The 26532-nt window shown below is 38.7% G+C and overlaps 1 protein-coding gene across 5 annotated transcripts in view; it reads left to right on the top strand.

The window, feature by feature from the left end:
* Positions 1–26532, top strand: part of cobll1b (cordon-bleu WH2 repeat protein-like 1b) — a 28075-nt gene continuing 1543 nt past the window's right edge. Inside the window, exons 1-13 of one of the 5 annotated variants that reach the window (XM_077580127.1) lie at positions 1–267; positions 349–532; positions 746–826; positions 17657–17845; positions 19480–19690; positions 20352–20577; positions 20684–20728; positions 20814–20908; positions 21216–21452; positions 21569–21698; positions 23193–23355; positions 23450–23532; positions 24816–26053. In XM_077580127.1, the coding sequence (XP_077436253.1) occupies positions 492–532; positions 746–826; positions 17657–17845; positions 19480–19690; positions 20352–20577; positions 20684–20728; positions 20814–20908; positions 21216–21452; positions 21569–21698; positions 23193–23355; positions 23450–23532; positions 24816–26053 (2739 nt within the window). In that variant the 5' untranslated portion in view covers positions 1–267; positions 349–491. Of the gene's footprint in view, positions 533–745; positions 827–4077; positions 4217–11587; positions 11766–17656; positions 17846–19479; positions 19691–20351; positions 20578–20683; positions 20729–20813; positions 20909–21215; positions 21453–21568; positions 21699–23192; positions 23356–23449; positions 23533–24815; positions 26054–26532 lie in introns of those variants that run through there. The other 4 variants (XM_077580128.1, XM_077580129.1, XM_077580131.1 and 1 more) reach the window with 4 other exon arrangements.

Here is a 26532-nt window from a genome sequence, read left to right as displayed (position 1 = left end):
GCGCTCATAAAAAGGAAACCAGCAAAGAAGACTTGTGTTCGTGTGTTTGTTTATCTTCTTCTTTAACGTCACGTTTCGGTCTTTCGCGTGAACATTTCCAAGGTTGCGAGGCGCTTCCACTTTTTTGTGTGTTCCTCGCAACACTCACGATTTGATTGAAACGCCCCGTCAGGATGGACGCAAACCGCACGGAGGGACGCCCTACTCCTTGTTTTACTGCCTAACATTGCGGTGTGGCAGGCAGACAGGCAGCCTCGTCTGGATCATGTAAGTTGCAGTAATAAAAAAAAAAAAAAAAAAGTTGCCCGAGTCGAGTACAACAGTACTGGTTGAATTTCCGAATGTCAGACTTCACACGGTGAGCAACAAAAGAGGGATGGCTTGTTTTAAGAAGCGAAAAACGCTGAAGTAGGACGAATGAGGTTCCCCTTTTCCCTCCCCGAATTGATGTTGGTGGCGGTGACAGCAAACTCGCATCCTTGTGACGACACATGGATGTGGGGAAACGCCACGGAAAACGTATGCATTTATGGTAAGCCTATCTATCTATCTATCTATCTATCTATCTATCTATGGTTTTATTGAACATGCAGTCTTTCCAACTTTCACTTTCTCTCTCCATCTCCATCTATCTCTTTCATACTATATATCCCTCATTATCTGTCTATTGTGAAAAAAAAAAAAGTGTCTCATTGCAACATCAACGCTGAAAATAAAGCATGACTTGTTCCGTCCCACCCCCCAGGTCGGTCCATTTTGTCAAGCCGATGAGTTTAGTCATGGATGATCGTTTATCACAGCCTCATCTAAGCAGCTCTGCTAAGAGGTAAGCATCAGCACAGATTTGTCATTCCTGTCACGGCCCGTTTTATTTATGGTTAAATGAGAAGTGCATAGGTGTGTCCCTGCAAACCCCCACTGAGCCATCCTCAGCCGCGCGCGCCTTCACAATGCAACCTTTGTCAGTAAAAGGTCACTGACACGACTAACATTCCTTCCACACAGCGCATCTCGGCGAAATCACAGTTGTTGTAGATGTTTTCAACAATCTTTGAACAACCCCTTCCCTAGCGCCACCCCCCCCCCCCCCCATTTCCTGCTCTCTCAGTTTTAGTGAGAATTTGCCTTGACCATATGTTGAGGTCATGGGAAATATTTAGCAGGCACGACACTCTTGCCTCCTCTGTCGCCGCGATAAACCGGATGATCCCCCCCCACCGCCACCTCCTTGTTTCTATAAATTTTGTGTATCCTTAAACAAAATCCCAAATTGTCACATGTGATAGTTTTAGCGGTGGACATGATGGAATTTCCCATTAGTTCTGGTTCAGGGAGATGATGTCAGCCGCCTGTATTCCAGCGGTTGAAATCATTAAAAAAAAAAAAAAAAAAAAGGAGTGACTTTCCAGAGCTTGTTACTTGCTCTTCTGGCAACTCTGAGATATAGCAGCTTTTTTTGTGTGTGTTTAAATTGAAGGTGAGAGAAAAAGAGTAGGAGGCTTTGACTGATGCAAACTTTCCATTCCTAAGAATACAAGATCTTCCATTCACATACTGTATGTCTCACACAGTGAATCCTTGAAGAAACACAATCCATTCTGGCATATTAGTTCACATCCATTTTCTTTGGATTAAAAAAAAAAATTCCATAGGAAATATTGGAGAAGTGCATAATTTGTTCCAGGATAACTGCCATTATATTTTGGGCAAATTTTGTAGTCAAGTGGCTGTCATTGAAAGGCACAAAAAAAAATAAAAAATGCACCATGAATATGCTGAGGTTTCGTTTGATGCCCTGTCAGCGATCCATCTTTTAAAATAGCAAAACACACCCAGAGGAAACAATCCTATTGAGGCGTTCTTAACAGTCTCTCTTAATTTGTCATGTCTTGTGACATCATACAGAAAAAAAAAATAAAATAAAATAATGAAAGTGTTAAGAGTTTACTAAAATCACTTCTGTTTGATTTCTGTTAGCACAGTCAGTTCAGATCAGTGAGGAATTGCAGAGAAGCAAAATCTGTGGTTTATTTAGAGAAGTTAGCCACCCTTTTCTATAAACGGGATGGCACATGTTCTGTGGTCGCCCAACTTGAAGCCAATATTTTGTGGATGGCCGTCAAGTTAAGACTGCACGCGTCCTCCAAAGTTACACTTCATTTATTGTCCAAAAAGTGAACCCGGTCGGAGCCACCAGGTTGGCTTAACTCCAGGGCGTATTAATCGCTAGCACGTTCGCACTTGTGCATGTTATGTAAGGGGGGGGGGGGGGGGGGGCAGTGGCGGGACTTGCGTTTGATGCTTGGGCCTTCAGTAGGGACATACAGATTGTAATTATACAAACAGTCAAAGCTTGACTAAAAATGATATTGGCATCAATTTTTTTTAAATACAAATGCCAATCTTGGCTATCATTTTTTTCAGAATTTTCAAAATGTAGAAGTTTTAAAAAGGCAGATACCGATTTATTCGTCAAAATGCCCCCTTTTTTTTCAGACCGATACCTGTACAAGTACTCGCACTTGAGTACTGTTACCACTAGTATTCAACTCATTCACTGCCATTGACGGCTATAGACGTCAAAAATTCGTTCGAACTGTTTCTATTAGTTTCACACTTTTTTTCCACTTTTGTTAACAAGAGTATGAAAACCTAGAATTTTTTTTATTGTACATTTAGAACAGATATAAAATTTGTGATTAATCTTGAGTTAACTAGTGAAGTCATGTGATTATTTACAATAAAAAAAAATTAATCACCTGATGCCCCTAATAAAAAAAAGAAGGAAAGATTATTAAAAATTAAGGGTGTCAGACAATTAATTTTTTTAATTGTAATTAACTCATTCACTGCCATTGACGGCTATAGACGTCAAAAATTCATTTGAACAATTTCTATTAGTTTAAAAATTTCCCCCCACTTTTGTTAACAAGAGTATGAAAACCTAGATTTTTTTTTGTATTAGAACTGATATAAAATTTTTGATTAATCGTGAGTTAACTAGTGAAGTCATGCGATTAATTACGATAAAAATTGTAATCACCTGACGCCCCTAATTTAAAAAAAATATTTTCTTTAAAAAAAAAAAAGATTATTAAAAATTATTTTTTATTTTTATAGAAAGATTATTAAAAATTAGGGGCATCAGGCGATTAAAATTTGTAATCGTAATTAATCGCATGACTTCACTAGTTGACTCACGATTAATCACAAATTTTATATCTGTTCTAAATTTAAAATAATTTTTTTTCTAGGTTTTCATACTCTTGTTAACAAAAATGGAGTAAAAAAAATTTAACTAATAGAAATTGTTCAAATGAATTTTTGATGTCTATAGCCGTCAATGGCAGTGAATGAGTTAATTGCATGACTTCAATAGTTAACTCACGATTAATCAAAATTTTTATATCTGTTCTAAATGCACAATTAAAAAAAGTGAAACTAATAGAAATAGTTAAAATGAATTTTTGACGTCTACAACCGTCAATGGCAGTCAATGAGTTAAAATGTAAAATTTCAGTTACTGTGCAAAGATCTTCTCTTTCTGACACACAGTGATGGTTCATCGATGTGTTGTGATTTATTTATTTTTTGTGTGTCTTAATATCGGTGGATGGTATAATATAATACGTCTCTTCTGACCAACCAGTCAGAGGACAGAAAAATGCTGATGTCATCAAGAGCCAGCTGGCTGGCCTAAGAAGGAAGAGTTTACTCCTTCTGAAGGCACCGGGCAGATTGGATTGACATGACAACACATAGAGGATGACATCAGATTGGTCAAAAAAATGTAACGTTCACATACTGGAATGGAAGCAGTGCAGCAAACATGCTATAAAATGAAAATATATAGTTAATTCAAGATGTCTTTCTGTGCAAGTGATAAACATCATCCCTCTAAAAGCCCCATTTGGCGCTCGTGCTATTTATTAAGTGTGATGCTATGACCGTCTGCCATCGGGATACACACTGTAACGACTCCGTCCAAAAATCTCTTTGTTGACATGTTGGCACGAGCTAATTGGACGAACCTTATGCTAGAGAATGATCTCACATACTAGCGCTGGTTCTCCTCAGGGCAGAATGTGGAATTCGTTAAGGTATTTCGAATCCCCACAGCCGTTTTCAGACGCGGGCGGTCCGAGCGCACAGCTGCCCACATGGATGCGCGTTATGCCGAAGAGAGATGGGCAAAGCTTGTGGGCATATATCGAAGGTAAGAGACAAGATTCAAGCTTGTTTTGAGAGACCGACAGGATTCTATCGCAAACATTATCCTTACTAATGTTAATTTTTAAAGCTTATCATTGAATTTGCAGACCTTATTTATTTACCACAGTTGGTAATGAGGTTTTCCTCGTGTCTGTTTTGCACTCCTCGTTTTCTGTGATTAGTTCCACCTGGTCTTGTCATGTGCCGCTAATCAGTTCCCCCTACCTGCCCTCGTGTTCAACCAGCTGCGTCTTGTCTGCACTTGAACCTGTTTTTTTATGCTACGTTTATCGCCAGCCGTCTATTTTCTTCCTTTTCGTCACGGTTCTCACTGCATTGCTTCTAATAAGTGAATGAGGATGTTTGCATTTTATTTTGTCCAATCAGATTTCAGCCTTGTCAATCGAATCTGCCCATGACCTTCAAAATTAGTAGTGCTGGCCAATGTTACTTCAACTACAGTATATTAGCAATGGCAGTGTTTTTAACCATTCACATTCAAATTCACTTTAGTGTACATGTACAGTGGAATGTAATAATAATAATAATTTTTTTTTTTTTTTGTATATCGCTTTTCAAGGTACTCAAAGACACTTCACAGAATGTCAAAAAATGTCGGTGTTTAGACAACGTTTGGTCATAGAAATGAAATGCTAAGAAACATTTAGACCACGGTTCACCAATTCCGGTCCCCGAGGTCCGGATTCCTGCAAGTTTTGGATGTTTCCACCCACTAGCATACCTGATTCATATAATCGGCTCTTCAGCATGCGTGATAACGATCTTCATCTTTAGTATCAGGTGTGTTGGTAGGCGGAAGCATCTAAAACCAGCAGGACTCTGGACTTCGAGGACCGGAATTGGTGAACCCAGATTTTTTTCCCTTTTTTTTCTCTTTCTTTAGCGAGAGCTCAGTATTGTTCATTCGGTAATCTTACCGATTCAACATGTCATCATCGTTGCTCTATCTCTTTTTTTCCCCTCTTTTTCTTTTTTGTATGCGGGTGGGAGTGTGTGCTCATTAATTCACCTAAAACCTATTAAAAATCCCATACCGTTCACCTAAACCGAATACTTAAGTTGTCAGGAGACCAGAGGAAGGATCAAAGAAAAGAAAGAAAAGTGAAATCCAGCACCGACCAACATCTACTAAAACCTTGCACAAACCATTGAACAGCAACACTAGCTAGCCGTAGCACATGAGAGCTGTCCAGGCTAATATTACACACCGGTAAAGTAGGTGATCCAAAGTTGCCATGGCAATGTTCTCCCTTTTTATCTCTTTGACTGTCAGACGTTTTCAGAAAAGGGATACCGTGGGTGCCAGCCGATTTAAGCATTTTTGACTGATCTTTCAAGGTCCACAGAAAATTATGTGTTTGGACTATGGAAACACACATACTACCAAATGAAAGATTGGACTCTCATCTTTCATCAGAAAAAAAGTTTGTTTCTACCTTATTCCGTTTTTCAGTAATCAACAATAGAAAATGGTTAGTTTCACCTGTTTTGAAAAAAAAAAAACGTCTTTTAACGTCTTTGGCACTCCTCCATAGGATTTTACTAAACGTTATTTAACGTTTTTGGCAGTCAAAGAGTTATAAGCAAATATGCAGTTGAAAATATATATATTTTTTGCAGCTGTTAAAACGATTGTACCTAAAAGGCACATTCGGCTTTTGGAATACAGTAAGTGAAAGGGAAGGTTGTTTGATCTCACGGGCGCATTCTGCCTCACAGGACTTCAACAGACAACATGGCCGTGAGCCAACAGACTGGGAATAATGGCTGGCCTTTGTCACCACGCTAAAGCCAACGCATTGACCGTGAAGACTTATTTGTGCGGCGTACACAATCGCACACAATCAGGACTGCTTTTTTTTTTTGTGTGTGTTTGCTTGTGATCAAAAATATATATATTTTTTTCCAATTGTGTTTTCATTAAATACTCCCCAACTTTGCCCATGATCCTTCCGACCCGCTGCACAGATCGATGTTGAACGCTGGCACAAGTCCTTCTTCTGGAACAAAAATCTCTTCCAGGACGTGAGAGTTAAATTCCTCCCACTCTCGGCCTGTGAAAAATGCAGCATGAATTAGCCCTTTGTGCGCTGCTAATATACATGTTCACTTATCTGCAATAACATTCCAGCACTTCACACAACACATTTATCAGATTTGATTTGACCTTCATTATCAGTGTTCAGACGAGATATTCACGCAGATAAACGTGTCATTCATGGCCGACGGGCTCGGCTTGAGTTCCCCCGACAAGTTTTACTGTGCTCTGACGTCAAATTGCATATACTGTAAATCATTCCACTTCACATTTTTTGCCACGTGGATTTGACTCTTAGTAATTGTCAAGTTTTCAGTACAGTACTAGGAGACTTGATAATTGTCTTTTGGGTTGAGATTCAAATACTTTGTGGGAATTTGAGAACTAGGTGAGAATAGGATTTTTAATCTAAGCTTATCTTGTGATAAGCGTCGGGAAAAAAAATTCAACCTGAGATGTGTCGTAAGCAATATAGCATTATTCCTAATGAAAGGTCATTGCGTAATATAAAGCATGATACGTGCTTTTTCTGTCATCCAACTTTCAAAAAGCGAAGCTGTGTCCAAATCGCCAGTAGCTAAAGTGATAATGTAATCGCAATCTTTTCTGTGCACTTGTTGGTCAAACGTGTTTCATGTGCAAAGGGCGCATGAAAAAAAGAGAAAATGCAATTTCCAGTTCAGCCATTTTTGTCGACAATGCAGTTTTCTTAGTAAAATAAATAATGCGAGTAAGAACTCTCAAAGATTTGAACACCTTACGGCCACCCTTTTGTTGTTGCATTCTATTTATTGATTTAAACTACCGGTAGTTAGTTGATGTAACCCGTAGGGGTTGAACCGATTAGTCGATGAGCAGACTTATTGTTCATCAACTAAGGCTTGGTTAGGACTTCACCAGTTGGGGTTATAATAATAGCTGTGAATTTTTCATTATAGTAATTATTTTGTTCATTTATTTATTTTTGTTTGTACTTTTCTTTTTTTTAAATTCAGTTGGTTTTAATTATTATTATTTTTTAATTATTTTTATTGTTCCGAAAATGCATAATTTTAGGCTACTTTTTATTTTATTTTATTTTTTTAAATTAACTTTAGTATTAGTTTTAGTTTTCTGGATGGCATATTTGTCGAATGCAAGATAAAAAAAAAAAAAGGTCACCAAATATTGTGTAGTAAAGTATAGTAACTGTAATTCTCAAAGAACCTTCCTTCTATGTGCAGGTGTACTGTACAGTAATGCTGAAATCAATAGATTTAAAATGAACCCCCCGAAAGTAAAATGGAGGACATTTCAGTTAAGCGATTTTGAATCATTTTCGTTTATGAATATTTAATCATTCGTTAACGAAAATAACATTGGTCCTGAAAATGGAATTTCCTGAATGAATGAGAATATTCACAGGCACTACATGCTGGCCTAATAACTTTATGAAAAAGTCAATCAAAACAAAACTATGAGCAATGTTTTTATTTTATTTTATTTTTTTAATTTTTTTTAATTTTACAGGCCGAATTTAAGATGCACCTGCAGGTCTTGCTAAAGTTGTGGACTTTGAGTGTAACTATGTCTCTTGCTTAGTGATCATAGCTCATATTGAGTTATTGATTTCAATTTCATCCATTCATCTGGGAACAAAAAGACTGCGAGAGCAAAAACAGTGCATTGAATAAACAATCGCCACAGGAAGTCGCAAGTTCCTCCGGAGTTCCTCGGTCCCTTGATTCCCGCCTCACTAATCTCCTTCCGTCCTGCACAATTTATGAAGTAAATGGCCTTTGCAGACCTCTTTTTAAAAGCTTGTGTTTACTGTTGAATGACCTCTCACCAAATTACCAGCTGGCGCTCATGGTCCCGCTGTGTTGTGTCTTTCCTCGGGGATCAACCACCCTCCTGCCGGTCGCTGTGTGTGTGAGTGACTCTTAAGCTCCGCCCCTTTGACCCACTCCCACACTCCCCTCTCAACACTTGCACTCCTTTCATTTCATGCCATTTCGTAGAAATATGGAAGTAGGCCCTCAAATCAAATTTGGAAATCGGTTCAATTTTTGAAGTATTCCTTGCACATGCAAGTCACAAGGAAGTCTCAAGTCCGAACCCTCCAAGTGTTTAAAAAAATAATAATTCCAAATGACTGCTTTTCAGGGATCAAACAAATCCCTTCAAGTCTTTTGCCCAGGTTGTCCAGTTGAGTTTTATTTCCTGCTGTCGCAATAAAGACCCCCTCAGTTCTGACTGTATGTGTGCGCTTGCATACCGATGTCCTCCTCTTGCTGTGCTCACGGACAACTTAATCCATCTTTAATCCAAATTGAATTATCTTAACCCCACACTGTTGTACCTCAAGCGTTGTCACCCCCCCCCCCCCCCCGATTCCTCACAAGCACACGCGGTCAACTGTCAGGACGCCATTCTCAAGTCGTGCTTGATCAAGATCAGGTTCTCACTCGGCCTTATCGGGCCTCATCTACGATCATTTATGACAAGTGTGGGGGAAAACGTGCATCATTTGCACATACTATTTTGAAATGGTGAGCCCCCACTATTGCTGAGGGGGGAAAGAGACCGAGCCTTGTCGCAAATCTCGATTGTTGCGTTTATAGTTGATTGTGTCAAAGCACTACTTTTTGTTTTAAACAGGGATGTGATTATTCCGCTTTTTTTACCCCCCCCCCCAAAAAAAAAAATCCGATTTTTTTTTTTTTTGGTAGTTCATTGTGTACGCACATGACTCCGACAGATAACATCTTCTGCTATAACAAAGACATTTGTGGTATGCTCTAATATGAGTTACTTTTCATTTGGTCATGATACAATTATTTGTTCATGAAATTTGAACTCTTCAACATTATTTATGTGTTAACTTAGTAATCACATTAGTTAGATATGATGATATTCTCAGTGATAGTTTTTAAAAGCAAAGGCAGTCCAATGTTTTTGAATGTGACTGATTTTGAGTTGACTAAAACTGCCATTTTATATGGGATAGTTCAATATACATTGAAAATTCATGCTGTTGTTTTGTCTATTTCTTTGTCATGTGAGTGCATTGAAAGTACTTAAAAACACGGAAAACCCATGAGCTGGACCTAGCTGGGTGCCAGCGGCCCCCAGACCCCCGGCTAAATTTTCAGATAATTTCACTTTGGTCAAATCACATCCCTGTTTAAAGCTCCTCAACCCACTTTGGCATACCTTCTTGGCACCAAAATGTCACAAGATGGTGCCCAAGCAATCAAAAAGGAAATTGCAACCAAAAAAAAAAGAGGCATTTTTTGCAGCATGTATCCGAAGATTGTTTAAAAAAATAATAAAAAATCAAATAGGCAAATTTACACACAAAAAAAGTGTCTATGCAGGGATTCATTGTACTTATTTTTTTTTTAATGTTCAATAATTACTGTCGTAATGTGTTTGCCCTTTTCATTGTTTCTTGCCATACAGGGATTCATCTCGCAATCTCTTGGCAATAAACACACATCTTGTACTGGGGTTAGTAGGGATGGGCGAGTACCACGCCTTTTATTTGGCCGATACCATCCTTTTGCATGAAGGTCTGCCAATACCAGCTACTGATACTTAAAAGAGTTCTCTTGTGGCCATTCCAGTATCAGGAAGTAAATGACATATACCGTTACATGCATGGCTGCAGTATTTCTGTGTGAATTTGCATCCTTTTCCATCTCGTCATAGTCAAATTCAGACGTAATGTTGTCTGTACATGTTTATAAGGTTTAGATTCATGGATTTTTAACATGCTGCTACCAGAATTTGGGTGGTATGACTAGTTTCAGCGTTGCGTATTTCATGTGTATATTTAAAGATTTACATGCATTTGGTTCATCAACTGCGAATAAGAGCATGTTAGTACAGAAGAGGATTGGGGCCAGTGAAGAGAAAAAGAAAAGGTTGGCAGGATTCTGACTTTATTCTCAGCATTCTGACTTTAAGCAAAGGAAGAATTTTGACTTTAATCTCAGAGAATCTTTATTCTCAGAATTCTGACTTTAATCTCAGAGAATCTTTATTCTCAGAATTCTGACTTTAAAGTGAGAATCCTGACTTTATTCTCAAAATTCTTACTTTAAAGTGAGAATCCTGACTTTATTCTCAAAATTCTTACTTTAAAGTGAGAATCCTGACTTTATTCTCAAAATTCTCACTTTAAAGTGAGAATCCTGACTTTATTCTCAAAATTCTCACTTTAAAGTGAGAATCCTGACTTTAATCTCAGAGAATTCTGGCTTTATTCTCAGAATTCTGACTTCCTGACTCCTTCCATCCCTCCCCCACAATTCATAGCTCTACGTCACAAAGTCTGAATTCTCACGAAAAGTCAGAATTCTGTGACTAAAGTCAGAATTCCCAGTTTAAAGTCAGAATTCAGTGAATGCAAATCCTGCCAACCCTTTTTTTTCCCTTCTCTTCGCTGGCCTGGATCCTCTTCCGTGTTAGTATCATTCAGTGCATTATTTATTTAATTATTGTTTTAAGCTTAGCTGCGTGTGTTCTATACAGCGTTATACTCACCTTTGGCTTACTTTATTGTACAGTATAGAAAGCACCTATATTTTGTGTCACAGTGTCAGACTTTGCTTCAGTAGAATGTCCGACTTCAAATGGATTTATTGAACTATATTTTTAACTGACTGGGCAACTTAACCACTGGTGAGACTAGACCCGTCAGAAAGAAAGAAAGAGGTCTTTGTTCTCAATAACGTGTCATTACGTTAATTGAAATTGTATTTAGCGAAAGTATTAGTGGTATCTGTTGGTGCTTGAGAGTAAATGCTCGTTATTGTACATCTCTAGTAGTTTGCTAGCTGCAGCTTTCGGTCAAATCATACCTTGTAAGTATTTTTTTTTGAGTGTATTCAGATCATAATTGGACCTAATGTGGTTGTTTTATGTGCCAGTCTTCGCTCAACAGACAAGCCCTCGACATGATTTAGCAGTGAGTCACTGTTTAGCAGTTAGGTGTGGCTTTTCAAAAATTCTTGTTTCTCAATGAAAAATTCTAAACAACCCCTGATTTAATTAAATAGGAGAGAGGTGAAGTTTCTTTCAAACCTTCAGTCGCCCTTTGCTCTATTAACGTAATCATCCACGGCCTGATTAGGTCAGTAATGATTAGAAAAGAGTGCAGTGGTCAAATGAACGTAGTATTTATCCAGAGCCACGTGCTTGGAATGTACAGTGCTCCTGTTGCTGCCGTGGCCCCGCCCACAGGTTCATGCCTGCACAAAGCTGCTTACACCTTTCTTGTCGTGACCGCGGGGGAGTGCTATCAACATAACATGCGCTGCAGCTTTTCCCAAAGGCCCGCCTAGCAGGATTTAGGGTGGAGGAGCCGCGTTTGTGATAGTGCGGCTCAGGCGTAGCATTAAGGTGGGCCATCTGAGGCCGCGCTCGATCGCCTTGGGTCCATCTGACAGCTCGCGGGGAGATAAGCGACATCATGGAGGTTATCCGAGCTGAGGCGGCGTGAGGTGAGGTAAGAGAGTGGAATGAAATGTTGGCAAAGTCGGGGGTGGGGGGGGGAGAAGGTCGGTCACACCTGCTCTCCACATTTTTTGAACGTTATGTCTAAAATAGTGCACGCAACCTTTCCTCAAGTTGCAGAAGAGTTTGAATTTTGTTTTGACTCCCAACTATGGGGGGGGGGGGGGGGGCAGACTGGCGTGTTGGAGCCTGTGCAGTGTTTAACAGCTTTGGTATACTCGATTTTTATCCTGTTTTGTCTAAAGGTGTGGTTGTTGGGGGGGAAAATGACAGGTTTAGAATCTTTATTCTTAATCTTTAGTTGTTATTTATAAATAAAATCACTCTAACTGATGAGACGGGATCGTGCCAGCTGGAACCAAATGTTTGGAATGTGAGGACTTTGGATGAAGACTTTTTAAAACCTCCTCTTACCCAATTTAGGCGTCCATGCAGACATAAACCATACACATCTATATGATGTTATTTATAAGCAATCAAAACTTTCATCTACAATAATTCACTATCATTTTTCTTATACGACTCTTGTATTCTTTGGCGCGGTCGACCCACATGTTTGTTTTCATGTTGTTTGCACTACTGAAGCGCAGCAGATCCTTGAATGATGAAAGCAGCAGGGCCACACAATGACAGGAGGCGTCCTACTTCCTGGTCTGTAGTCAAGTACATGTTCTGCATGCTATTGAGGGGACTTGCTTGCGAGCATGGGAAGCCCTCGTCAAAGAGGCATCAGCCCCAGTCAAGCTGTGACTTGTCTTACAATGACATGACTTAAAAACATACAGGAGCATTCGATGACTCACACCCTCGTCTGATCTGAACGGCGGTCACCTGCTCAAGGTGTCACGGAAATTCACTTAGTTTGTAAAAAACTTTGATACAATTCTTATTTGGCCAAATCAACTAAATATTTTAAGTTTTATTGATGTGAAAATTGGAGTTTACAGAACTATTGACCTTTGTATTGTCCCCCCCCGATTTAAAGCTAGAAGTAAAAACAACTCAGCAAATTAATTATGATAATAATGTTGGCATAAATGTTAGAATTTATATTTCAAAGTTGTTTCAACTTGAAGCCCCCCAAAAACACAAAGTTAAGTTTGTGATTTTTACACGTTAGCAAGCCAGCCATTCTTCAACGGCGGATTAGGGCCATGTATAAATATGTTTTTATTTTTTGTTTTTTTGTTTTTAGAGGGGGATAATAACCTGTGGAAAAACTCACAAATTTGCGAGAAAAATCTCGCATATCTGTGATATTAAATTGGCAAATTTGCGATTTAAAAAAAAAACCTCACAAATTTACTGTCCTGTCACCAGTATTTTTTCTCGCAAATTTTTCACTTTATAATATCGCAATTTTTTATATACATATATATATATATATATATATTTTCTATATATATATATATATATTTTCTATATATATATATATATTTTTTCTATATATATATATATATATATATATATATATATATATATATTTATATTTTATATATATATATATATATATTTATATTTTATATATTTATATTTTCTATATATATATATATATATTTATATTTTATATATTTATATTTTATATATATATTTATATTTTATATATTTATATTTTATATATATATATATTTATATTTTATATATATATATTTATATTTTATATATATATATTTATATTTTATATATATATATATATATATTTATATTTTATATATATATATATATATATTATTTTTATATATATATATATATATATATATATATAATTTTTTTTTAAATATTTTTTAATTTTTAAAATTTTTATTTTTTTATTTTTTTGGGGGGATACGCCGTGGTAGATTCACACAAACTTTCACACCTCAACATGCATGATGTGGAGAAGACTTACACCAGCATGTTGATCATGCGAACGGCCAGAGCATGGATTCAAACCCCCAACCTCAGAACTGAGGGACAAACGTGCTAACCACTCAACAAATAATTCCAAAGCCAATGTCAAATAAACAAGCAGGGCCTTGAAATTAGGACTTTGCACTAGACTAGATGTTTTTAGGGCGGAAATATTTGGTGTGTTGTTCTACCGTCTCTTCTCTTTTCAATTTCCTCTCGTCCGTCTTCATATTTAGCGATTCCTCACCAACATCTTGTGACGCTCCTGACTTTTCTGAACATTCCAGTTTTGTGTTGGCAATTGGAAACAACCATATTAGCTAAGTTGAGCCACAACATTATTAGTTCCATATTCATTTGTGGATACACCCTTAAGGGAATTTGTAAATGGTGATTAATTTCAATGACAAGTGATGACAAATTCTTCTTTAACTCCCCCGGTTTATTTCTGTTCGTATTTTGGAATACGTCAGTGTAGGAAAAAAAAAAAAAGCCAAAGAAAGTCAATTCATCCTTTCAGTGCTGGCTCAAGTGTGCTCTCTTGAGAAGTCTTAAGTCCCGAGGAGTATGTTGACATCTCGGGTGACGTGATGCATGAAAATGGCTCAAATGCATTTGTTTAATTGAAGTGCACAGAAATGCTGATGCAGCTCTATTTAAAATGTATGCTACAGTACTTCTCGTGTTTTTTTGTGTTTTTTTTTTTGGCCCGCAAGCTGTATATTTAGTGTTTATTGGTAAAGTAAGCAGTAATTAAAATAAATTCCGCATTGGCTGTTTTCATTTGTCCTGTTTGGCCAGTAATACAAAGAAGAAGCTGTGGAGTACTTTACTGTTTGCTACGTGGAATAATTCAACTTAATCCTTTAATGGGACACAGTCCTAGAGACTATTGTATTCCAGGATATTTGGTTGACTTGTTAAACTCACTGCTTACTAAGAAGAACCCTTAAGCACTGTGCACATTTGCACAAGGTCCAGTTTTCCGACTTCACACCTGTTCAACTTTGCTGCTGATACTTTGTGTGCTAGCAGTTTGCTAGTATTGTTGCTGCAGTTGTGAGGGGCACATGCTTCACCCAGCTCATATTGTGTCTGTCGCCCTAAAGCAATGTGAAAGGCTTTCTTTCATTATGTATGAAAATGTTGTTTTTATGAGGGCGCCCTTGTAAATCACCCAAATGATCACATAATTTCCTCAGTTGCGCGAGTGTAACCTAGATACAGTACTTCTTGCTATAGGTTAATAAGAAAAATATTAGAAACAGGAAGTAAATATTGGCCTTTCAATCATATTTGATAAGCTTAAAAAAGGCTGAATGTTCAATAAATGTAAATTGGACTACTTTAGGTTAGGTAGTTCTTCTGAAATGCATTTTAAAGTATGATTTAAAAACTGTCCTAATTTCAGTGGCAAAGACCGATTAAAGTTTTCCAATGCGAAAATAAAGTTGCAGATGTGCTTGTCGCACAAGCCAAGGCCTTCCTTTCTTCTTCTTTTTTTGCCACGCCCAGTTAGTCGACTCATTTGCTCCCAAAAATGTAAAAATATGTTCTATTTTAAATATTACATATTTATACTTATATATACTACATTTTAATGTTGTTGTTTTTTATGATAGAGCATACAGAAGGCTTTGATGCAGCCTCTGAATTGAAGAGAATGCTTGAAGCAATGGTAGTAATTACAAAACCGGCCAGCAGGTGGCAGCAGAGTATAAGAGCTCAACCAGGGCCATGTCGCAAAAAGCTCTTTCTCCCACTGTTTTAAAAATATTTGTGAATAATGATGAAACTTAGCTATTTATACACTCTAATCCTTCTTTTGGTAGGTTCCATGTTTTTTTTTTTATAGCAATAGAACACAATATTCTGTGGGCCTTGCAAAATCAGTCAAAATCCAGTAAAACAGCCTCGAGCGAAGGAGGTTGCTTCAATGAAACTGGTTGGGAGTGAATGAGTTAACTGTCAAAATAAAGATGAATAAAAAGTGAAATACACATCGTGTATTCAAATCAATTCCATAACTTTGCCCAATATGAGAATCAGCTAGCTTAATGCTAACACGCAATACAGAACGCAGTAGACGAGCGAACGAAACTAGCATCAACATTGCTGCGTTATTTACACTTTAAGCAATGATTATTTCCACAAAACAATACTTTCTTAAGCCTCTGTGAAATTGTGTGCGTATCGATGGCGGTTGATCCTATCCATTTGTTTTTCTGAGCACACAGCCTGCGAGTCCTTAGTCTCTCAAGAATGAACCAATAAGATATTGTTTGTCACATTAGCATATCCACATCCCTCGGTGATTGAGTGCAGTGAGAGACTTGATGTAGATGATAGTGTTTAAGGACTGTTGACCCCCATAGCAAGGCTAATAATCCCTCGCTAGACATGTCTCAGTACAGCCTGTGACCTTGCATTGCTCAGATTCCTTCGTACCCCCACACGAGACTTGAACAGGCTATAATTCAGGGCAAAAGGTCTGCAAAAACCTGTTTCATCTGTGGCTGGACTGACTCCATGCTCGGCTTGTCCACTTTCCTACCGCAGAGGGCATGAGAGGATACTGTATAGGCATATTATATTGTATGTTTAAATTGGCAATAAATATTTTATTTTATTTTTCTTAACTAGAGATGGTTAGTTGTGTCAGCGCTGTCGATGGCCTGAACTGCCTAGAAAGAAATTAAATGAGGTTCAACTTGAGTTTTATCATTTATTGCTTACTTCCTGTCCAGTTAATAAAAGGTTTTACAATGGCAACAAACATTTTATTTAGTGTATGTAGTATGATAGGAAATAACCAATACAGGAAAATGATTTTGTGCAAAGCTGTAACTTGTGATCATTTTATTTAACATTTATTTAGGGAAGGGGGGAGAGGGGGGTGCTGTTTAAGTTACATTTGCATTTAATCTTTATGCAAAATTGTATTTTAACTTTTGCTGGTAATACGTTTGAATTGAATCCTTATTAAAGTACAATGTGTTTTTTTTGTGTGTTTTTTTGTTTCTTCCTTAACTCTTTGACTGCCAGACGTTTTCAGAAAAGGGATGCCGTGGGTGCCAGCCGATTTAAGCATTTTGACTGATCTTTCAAGGTCCACAGAAAATTATGTGTTTGGACTATGGAAACACACATGCTACCAAATGAAAGATTGGACGCTCATCTTTCATCAGAAAAAAACGTTTGTTTCTACCTTATTCCGTTTTTCAGTAATCAACAATAGAAAATGGTTAGTTTCACCTCTGTTTTGAAACAAACGTCTTTTAACGTCTTTGGCACTCCTCTGTAGGATTTTACTAAACGTTATTTAACGTTTTTGGCAGTCAAAGGGTTAAAAGAGCTCAGTATTGTTCATTCGGTAATTTTACCGATTTGACATGTCATCATCATTGCTCTCTCTCTCTCTTTTAATTTTTTTTTTTATATTATGTTGTGCTAATTTGTTGTGCTAATTTTCAAAAAAAAAAAAGTGCTTATTTTCAAATTGCATAACGTTAATGTGGTTTATTATGACAGTGGTGCCTTGAGATACAAGTTTATATTTACACCGTTTTAATTACACAGTTTTTGACAATTCTTGCTTCAGTGCACCTTCTGCTGTGAATCTTGGCCACCGTGTTAATACAAATATAATGATATATTGCACATGGAGCCAGTCTCAGTTTTATATCGATCATGCCTCTTACTGTCGGTCGCACGTGGTCATTTGCAGACATGTCTTTGGGCTGAATCGGCAACTACAGTTTATATGTCCTCTTGATGTCTTGTGACTACTTTGCTACGTTAACCTCAGTGGTCTGTCTTGTGATGGAGCCTCAAGGGAAAACAATTCCATTCTGATTGTTATCTAAGATTGGGAGGGGAAATGATTTATTTATTTTCCTAAGATATGTTGTTTTGCTGGCTGCCTTGAAGCAATTACCAGAATGCTTCCTAATTTTCAGACTGAAAACTCAACCCGTTTTTGTTCTACAACAGGGTGTCGACCAAAAGCAAAGCCCCAACCCCGCCGGGACTGAAGAATTTGGATTCCTCTGATTTCTCGCAGTGGTATCCAGGAAACGCTCCTTTCACCATGGACCACAAGGAGAAGCTGCTCGATAAAGATCTCTCTTTAGTGGTTGTTTTGCCGGATGGCGTGGAAAAGATGACCACGGTACATGGGAGGTAAATGCAATGCACATTAAAAAAAACATTTTACACATGCAGTTATCAACCATTTATGAAATATCAATTCAATAACCTGATTGTCTGACACAAGAAGGCCAAAGTTTCTACTGTCAAGTTTAGATTGAGCATCTCCCAACGGTGAGCTAACAGCATTACTATGTCACTACACCGTTTGTCTTCCCACAGTTTCACTATCTCTCTCACTTTGTTTATAAACCTTTCCTCGATATATCGCTTGCTCCTCGACCTCTTAAGAAACATCACACCAATCCTGATAAAAAAAAAGGATTACCCATCAAATTCCTTGCCTTCTTTTCCCCCTCAAAAAGCTGCTCTTAGCACACTCATAGAAGTTGAGAGGATTTATTTTTTGCATTACGTTCAAAGGTATTGTATGTTCCAGAGCGATGCAGCAGTAAAGAAAAAAAAAAAAGTGGTGTCAAAATGAGTGCATTAATTTTGAGTTAATTTTATGTTCCTTTAACGTGCGATTAATGATCACCCCTTATTTGCAGTCTCAATGCAGCAGACACGTCAACATCAAATTTAGCAGTCATAAATTTAATAATAATGCATTATATTTGTGGAGACTGGCGTCGAGTTGTATTTTACAATTTTAAAAACGTGCAGAATTTCACAAGTTACTTTATGGGAAAGATTAGATAGCTCTTAATATGAAAAGAAAAATGCACAGAGCTGTCACCAATGTATTACAAATGCAATTATGCCATCTAGTGGCAGAAAAATGACCAACACAAATCAATATTGCACTCGTTTTTTTACAGTACAAAATTTTATGAATTATTATATTAATGTATCAATAACTAAAAGATGCAGCCATATTTCTATTAGTTAAACATTTTTTCCCCACTTTTATGTTGACAAGAGTATGAAAAATTTGAGAATTAAACCCCCATTTAGAACAGATATAAAATTTGTGATTAATCATGAGTTAACTATTGAAGTCATGCCATTAATTACGATTAGAAATTTTAACACCCCTAAAAAAATAACATATATATATAAACTGTGGACACCTGGCTGGTGCGTCCACCGAGATGGAAGACCGTATGGAGTTGCTGCAGTAACTATTTCCACTCTTCTTCTGGGAAGACGTGAAGTATATATGTGGTCATTTTTGTCCATTTGACCATAAGAACAATTTTCTCAACCTCATCTGAGTTGTTAGTTCATCACAATATTTTTCCACACCGAACTCGGACAATATTGCACTAGTGTACCTTTCGTTGCTGTCTGGGGCAGTGTCATGTTGTAACCCCCTCATACTATGTCAAGCAAAAAAAATAAATAAAATGGCCGGACGACAATATGAATTCACATGTATAACGGTGTATGGCGCTCCACAGGGTTCAATTCCGGGGCCTCTGCTGTTTTCATTGAATCTGCTGCCCTTTGGGTTCCATTTTAAGAAAACGGGTGTTGAAATGAAGATGCAAATTAACCTCACACGCCTTCAGTGGGCCTTCAGAGTGGAAAACAGGGAACACATTTGCTCATTTGCTTTGACCTCACAACTTTGCATGTTATAACTGTTACAGGAGGTTTCAGCACTCCTCTTTCTGACCCCCCCCCCCCCCCCAATGCAAATTTTGTGTCTGTGCGTCTTTCAGCAAGCCTCTAATGGATCTGTTAGTGACTCTCTGCGCGCGGTATCACCTCAACCCGTCAAGTCACACCTTGGAACTGATTACGGCTGGCCGGCACAACGTCAAACTCAAGCCCAGCGCTCTCATCGGAACCTTGGATGCCGAGAAGATCTTACTAAAACCTAAAGGGGAAGGGGATGATAAAAATAAGAAGGTAGCTCCTCAAAAGCCTGAGGTACATCGAACCACCCCGATCACATTAAAACACTTATCAGGGATGTGATTTTTCCGCTAATTCGCGGAATTCCGCTTTTTTTATCTCCCCCCCCCCCAAAAAAAAATCCGATTTTTTTTAATTTTTTTTTTTTAGTAGTTCATTGTGTATGCACATGACTCCGACAGATAACATCTTCTGCTATAACAAAGACATTTGTGGTATGCTCTAATATGAGTTACTTTTCATTTGGTCATGATACAATTATTTGTTCATGAAATTTGAACTCTTCAACATTATTTATGTGTTAACTTAGTAATCACATTAGTTAGATATGATGATATTCTCAGTGATAGTTTTTAAAAGCAAAGGCAGTCCAATGTTTTTGAATGTGACTGATTTTGAGTTGACTAAAACTGCCATTTTATATGGGATAGTTCAATATACATTGAAAATTTATGCTGTTGTTTTATCTATTTCTTTGTCATGTGAGTGCATTGAAAGTACTTAGAAACACGAAAAACCCATGAGCTCCGCCCCCCTTGTCCCCCCACCTAGCTGGGTGCCAGCGGCCCCCAGACCCCCGGCTAAATTTTCAGATAATTTCACTTCGGTCAAATCACATCCCTGACTTATGTTTTTTGTTTTTTTTCCATTTAATCAAATGATCTGTATTCTTCAGGCCACTGTTCGGATGGTGATAAACTACAAGAAGACCCAGAAAGCTATTTTAAGAGTCAACCCTCAGATTCCCCTGACTGAACTCTTACCCGCAATCTGTGAGAAATGTGAATTTGCAGAGGAGACAACAATTCTGTTGAGGGATGTGCAATCACTGGCCCCGTTGGACTTGTCCTGCTCCCTAAACGATTACGCAATCAGGGAGGTTTACGCAAAAGATACACGAGGTAACCTAGCAAACTTTGCAACATATTTTGTCATGACGCTTTGGTCATCTGTCATATATTTACGCCACCTCGCCTGTTTAGTGACAGTGTCCTTATTCATTTGCAGGACACACCGACTCGCCTGCGTGTCCGGCCTCACCCACACAAGCAGGTAGGGGGGGGGGGGGATCTGTTTTGATCATTTCCTCGATTCAGTTTTTATTTTCCGACTTGGAACTCAAAACGTCTTCTTCCAGTTGCAGTGACGCCTGGAAAAGATAAAAATCAGAAAGAAAAAGAAAACAAGGGCCTTTTCAGCAAGTTTAGGAAAAGCAAAAAAACAACTGAGCAGGTATGTTAAGCTTTCGATACACTCACTGGCCTCTTCATTAGGTACACCTAAACGATGCTAGGTGACATTTTCAGGGCGGTATTAGTAAAACAAGATGTTCCAACTTTAAGCAGCACTCTTTTAAAGCTTGTTAAAATTCGGTGGTGTGACTGTGAAGCGCACATACGATTCCACAATACGAGTTAGTAAATGTAAACATTGAGAGGGAGGTTTGTTGACTTAGCTTTTCCATTGGTGGACCACGTGCCGTCGCGGTTACGGAGCAGAGGTCTTATCATGTCCTGATTGGATGTTTGCTCTTTAAAAGGCCACGACGGTCAGTGCCCCGGCTTCTCCGGTGCTGGTGAGCAAGCCTCGACCGCTCAGCATGGCCTTGCCCAGCTCCTGCTCACCTGCGCTTACGTCTCCGACGTCGCCCGTCGGCGACGTGCCCAAGAAGAGACGGGCGCCTCAGCCCCCCATCGTCGTGTCGCAAAGCTGCCACTCGGACATCAGCGCTCGCCAGAGGCTCTACTCCGAACCGGCTACTCTAGTGGACTATGAGGTCGGTCAACCCCATTTTTTTTTAAAATATGAACGCAATACATCATTTAATCATCAATAGATCACTGTAGGGATATTTAGTAGAAAGGATTTTTTATTTATGTCAATGTGTTGTAGGTTTCTGGTTTAAGTCGCGGCTCCTCAGCAGAGTCTTCCCTGAAGAGAACTAAGCGCAAGGCTCCTCAACCTCCGACATCCCCAAGCAGTACCGCCCCAGAAACGATTCCTCCTCAAGATAACGTGCAAGGTTTGTCTATGTTGTATCAGTGCACTGTATACATCCATAACTCATTAGGAGTGGTCAACAATTTTTACAATTTTTTTTTTTTAAATAACAGATGCAGGTTATTATTACTAGATGTTTTTTTTGTTATGCTCTAAATCGGCCCTCATAATAATAATAATGGTATTTTTACATTTACTAATATTTATGAATTGAAGGTTAGGTTCAACAACTGGTTGATTTTTTTTTCTTTATGAAACATAGCTATCAATTACAATGCATTGTGCAATCCATATTGCACAAGTTTTTATGGGGCAAAATTAAAAACAATTAAAAACATTTTTTTTTAAACAAAATTAAAAACAATAAAAAAAATTTTTTTTAAAACAAAATTTAAAAAAATAATAATTATATCTGTGTCAAAAATCTGTTGGGGGGACACATAAAGCTCTCTGATTAAACTTTGCTGTTGACCACTAATAGAATTTTATTGCTCATCCACCAAAAGTTTGCCCTCCAGCTAGGTTGTTTGGATTGTTTTATGTGACTCTTGTGCCCCCTGGTGGATATTATTCACCAGTTCAACTTGTTAGACGTTTGACCTTTTAAAATGAGTTTTATGGTCACCCATAAAAATGTGATAAAATCACATTTTGATAAGGTGCCTTGATGAAAGTGTCTCTGTTGTATTGTTTATTTATTACCAAGTGCTCAATGCTAATCTGATAAAAAATGCCAAATGTTGAATATTAAAAGCGATTTAAAAGAAGATGGAAAAAATAAGGAATTTCTGGAAGCTAATTTTTTGTCATTGAATTGCAAAGGACAGTGTGTTTTCAAACCCTTTGTATGTTTTCCAAGGTGGAATTTTGGAGTTACTTTCCGGTAATTGTCCACACACATTTTACCATTTATTGTATAGTCCTGTGAGGGAAGTTCCACCCCGGACTGAAAACAAAGCAATTTAAAGCAACAATAAAACTATTTAACGCTTCAGCCTGTCTCTTTTAAAACAAACGTGGTGTGTTTACATCGGGGGATAGACGATGTCGTCACCCTGAATTAATCTAGAGGAAGTTTGACCTCAGCGGTCACAGCACCAATATGACATTCCTCGACTTGTCCTCGTGTCTCCTCCTTTTGATGTTTATGAGCTACTTGGTCTTGTGCTTCATCGCAAAAATCAACATCACGTGGTTATATTCTGCTTTTGTTCGAGTTGTTTTGAAATTACCTCTGCGCTTGTGATTTTATCACGTTCATCGAATGCTAATTTGTACACACACACACATGAAGGAAACACTGAACAAATGAATGAACCTGTCGACCCCTCACTACCGCACTGATGAAACTTAAATGCATACAAATTTGAGTCGTTTTGTTTATACGCACACAGACGGTTGCATGTAAATTCGATTTGAGTCCTCTTTTGTTAACAAATTCAAGCAAATTGGCCTAACAGTCGGTGTTTATTGGCTGAAACAAGCTCACACAGCTGTTTTGTGCATTCACATACAGTTTGCACTTTCGCAGACTCGGCAGGGGCCAAAACATTGGAGGAGATCATGGAGGAGACGTCAGCAGCTGCAAGTGAGATCCGGAAAGAAGATCTTAGTGTCAGCTCGATGTCTGACAAAAGCTGTGGGGAAGATCAGCCTTGTGATCTATCATCAGATGGCAAGTACGAATTCTGACGATTTTTTTAAAGCAACATTTTTTTTTAAAGTTTTTCTAGAGAATACTTTTAATTCTTGAAATGTGCTTGATTCTGGTAGTCAGTCACAGAGCACCACAAATGATTCGACTATTCAAATTGACGAGAGGACGCCGGAGGGCCCGGACTTGTATCAACTGGCTGGTATGGCTTTTATTGTGCTTATTTGACTACTTTGGATTTTTTTGTAAAATCATTTGTGTCTTTTTTTTAATTTAATTTTACTTTTTTTGTTTGTAATTTATTAACCAATTTCTATTTGGTGTAATTTAATAATATTAATGTAATGTTTCAAAGTACTTGATTTGTAATAGATTTCCCAAGTTTGAAATGCTCAAGGTAGTTAATATAATACAAAAAAAAACTTTTCACCCCCCCCCCCCCCCCGCCTTTTTTTAAATTTTATTTTTTTATTGTGCTTGCCCTCATGGTCACTAGTAGGCTTGACTTTTGGCGAGAAGTGTTCCATTACTGGACTCGTCAAAATAGAGTAATTGATTATCATGTCAAATGAATATACTGTAGTTGAACAGATGACTTAAACGAGTATGGGCTGATCAAAAGTCAAGATTTCAATAACCGCTAATAGGCTAATGTTTGTCACCGGTAATGAGCTCTTCTTTTCTTATTAAGTGGACTTCTGAGCGGGGCACAATATGATTGTCTGCTTGTAGAGTCGAGTAAACGAGCCTCCTCAATGAGCTTAGAGGCGAGGGGTGAGCAGAGGAGGAGAAAGCGAGAGGAGGGAAACAAGAGAGACTGTAAACTCAAAAGGATGTTTTTTTTTTGCTCTGTAATGTATTATCCTTAAAAAAACAAACATAAAACACGGTGCCAGTGGGTACTAGTTAGCCCCAAGGACAACCATGACTAGCATCCAGGTACAGGAAGGAACTTTTTGGATAAATTGGTAAAAGTAATCATTTGGGGAATTTATTCAACTGTGAACATAGAAATATTAGTGGAGTATTATTGGAATATTGAACATTTTGAAGTTGACTAAAGCAAATTTGTTTTGAGATTTTTTTGTAAATTTCTCCATTAATTTCACTGTTCTTTTTTTTGTGTGTGTGGAAAATTATGGTTTATAGGAATAGTAGACAATAGATATACGTGGAATGGAAAAAAAAAATATTATGATGCTCTTGGATTGGTTTAAAAGTTGATTGAAAGTTCTGCAGCATCCATACAAATTAACGGAATAATAATACTGCTTAATAGTAATAATAATAAAAATAATAATATGTCAACATTCAATAAAAAAAAATAAAAGTCTCTTAGTTGATGACATGTCAGTTATAATAAATACAAAATATACCAGTAGTGAATATAGAATAGAAGTTGCAAACTCTAATCAATTCCAAAATTATTATTATTATTTTTTTTTATAAGCTGTCTCACATTGTGAATGTTTCCGTTTTGCACAGAGAGTGTCTCGTGTCAAGTTGAAAGTGAACTCGCTCGGCCCACGAGTGAAGCGCCTGCGAGCGAGAGTGTAAAAGTCGACGGTGGCGACGTAACAAATGACCTCCAGGCGCTCCAGCTTGCTGATTGTGTTCAGGAAACCATCAGCGGCCCCCAGGAAGAGTCGACGAGCTCGGAGATTATCGCCGCGTCCCGTCCCGCCGGCGAGGACGCGCAAGTACAAACCCATCTCCCGCCTCTCCCTAAGCCGCCGCATCAACAACAGGAACACGCAGATCAAGTCCCGCCCTCTGCCAAGGATCCTTGTTTGGAATCGGACGGCGCGAAAATGGATATCGCTACTTCAACGGATGAGCCAATCAAATGCAGCCAAGCCTCCGAGACGCCGTCGCCGCCGCCCGTCGCCCCGAAATCCGCGTCGGACGCCGCCCCGGCCCCCGATTTGAAGCCGAAGCCTTCCAACGAGTTAACCAGGGACTACATCCCCAAGGTGGGGATGACGACATACACTATCGTGCCTCCCAAATCCAACGAGAAGCTGAGATATTTCGAAGTGGCACTGACACTGGAGACGCCCCCCGTTGCCGCGGGCGACGCCGGCGAGTACTCACGTCCACCCAGGGAGCAAATACTGAGCAGCGCTGCTACTACTACCGCACGAAACACTGTCAACGGATGCCTCGCTGAAGCCACTCACGCCTCATCACCAAGCAGCTCGTCGCAAGCAGATGACAGGTCGCCCTCCTCTCAAGCAGGTTCACCAGGAGAGGTCAAGGCGACTAAAATTCCACCCGCAACTAGACCAAAACCCGGATCTTTCCGCTTGTCAAAGCACAAAAAGACACCTGGGTATTATGTAACGTCTGCAGCGGAGAAGCGCCCGGGTAGCAGTTCCTCTTCCGACCACACGGGGGATCAAATCGACCGGGCAATGTTGCCGCCGCCTCCTCCCGCCCCTCCCGTGCATGAAGCGAGCGCCATACGATTGACGAGGCAGGGCAGCCTGCCGGCCAAAGAGCTGAACTTCGGTTTAAGCTTGGAGAAGCTGCGAAGCTTCGCGGCCCCCAAGCCTTATTCCCCCACCACGCCGTCCCGCTTCGCCCAGGCCGTGTCCTCCGCCATCAAACGGAGCCACTCGCTGCCCCACAACCCCAAATCACCCAGCTCTCCGGCGACGCCCTGTTCTCCTGCTGCAAATCGCTACTCGGTCATCGGGCAAAACGCAGGGATCGACTTCAAGGTGAGTATTAGGTACTGCATTTGAAACTCGAAGATTCACAGATTTTTTTTTTTTTAAAAAAAAGATTTTTATTAAAAGTAGCAGTGGTGCTTTGAGATCCGAGTGGCCCCACACTTTTTGCTTTGACGTGAGCAAAAAATTGAGTCAAATCAGCTGAACTCACTTCACAACAAGAAGCAATTTGGACAATTCTTGACAAAGAAAAAAGAAAAGGGCCTCAATCTGTCTATTTCCTCGCTCAGTTGAAGTTTACTGTCAAACGAAACATTAGATGAGTTTGTTTAGCTTAACGCTAACACATACTGGAAAACACCATAGGCCGGCTAACGAATAGCATAAGTGTCATGTTTACAACCCTTTAAGCAATGGATATTAAAATACATGACATGTCAAATCGGTAAAATTACCCAATGAACAATACTGAGCTCTCCAGAAAAAAAAAAAAAAAAAGGATATTAAAATACAAATAGTAGAACAAT

The sequence above is a fragment of the Vanacampus margaritifer genome, chromosome 11 (assembly GCF_051991255.1).
Source record: "Vanacampus margaritifer isolate UIUO_Vmar chromosome 11, RoL_Vmar_1.0, whole genome shotgun sequence".
Classification (NCBI taxonomy): domain Eukaryota; kingdom Metazoa; phylum Chordata; class Actinopteri; order Syngnathiformes; family Syngnathidae; genus Vanacampus; species Vanacampus margaritifer.
This window is presented reverse-complemented; position numbering and strand designations above follow the sequence as displayed.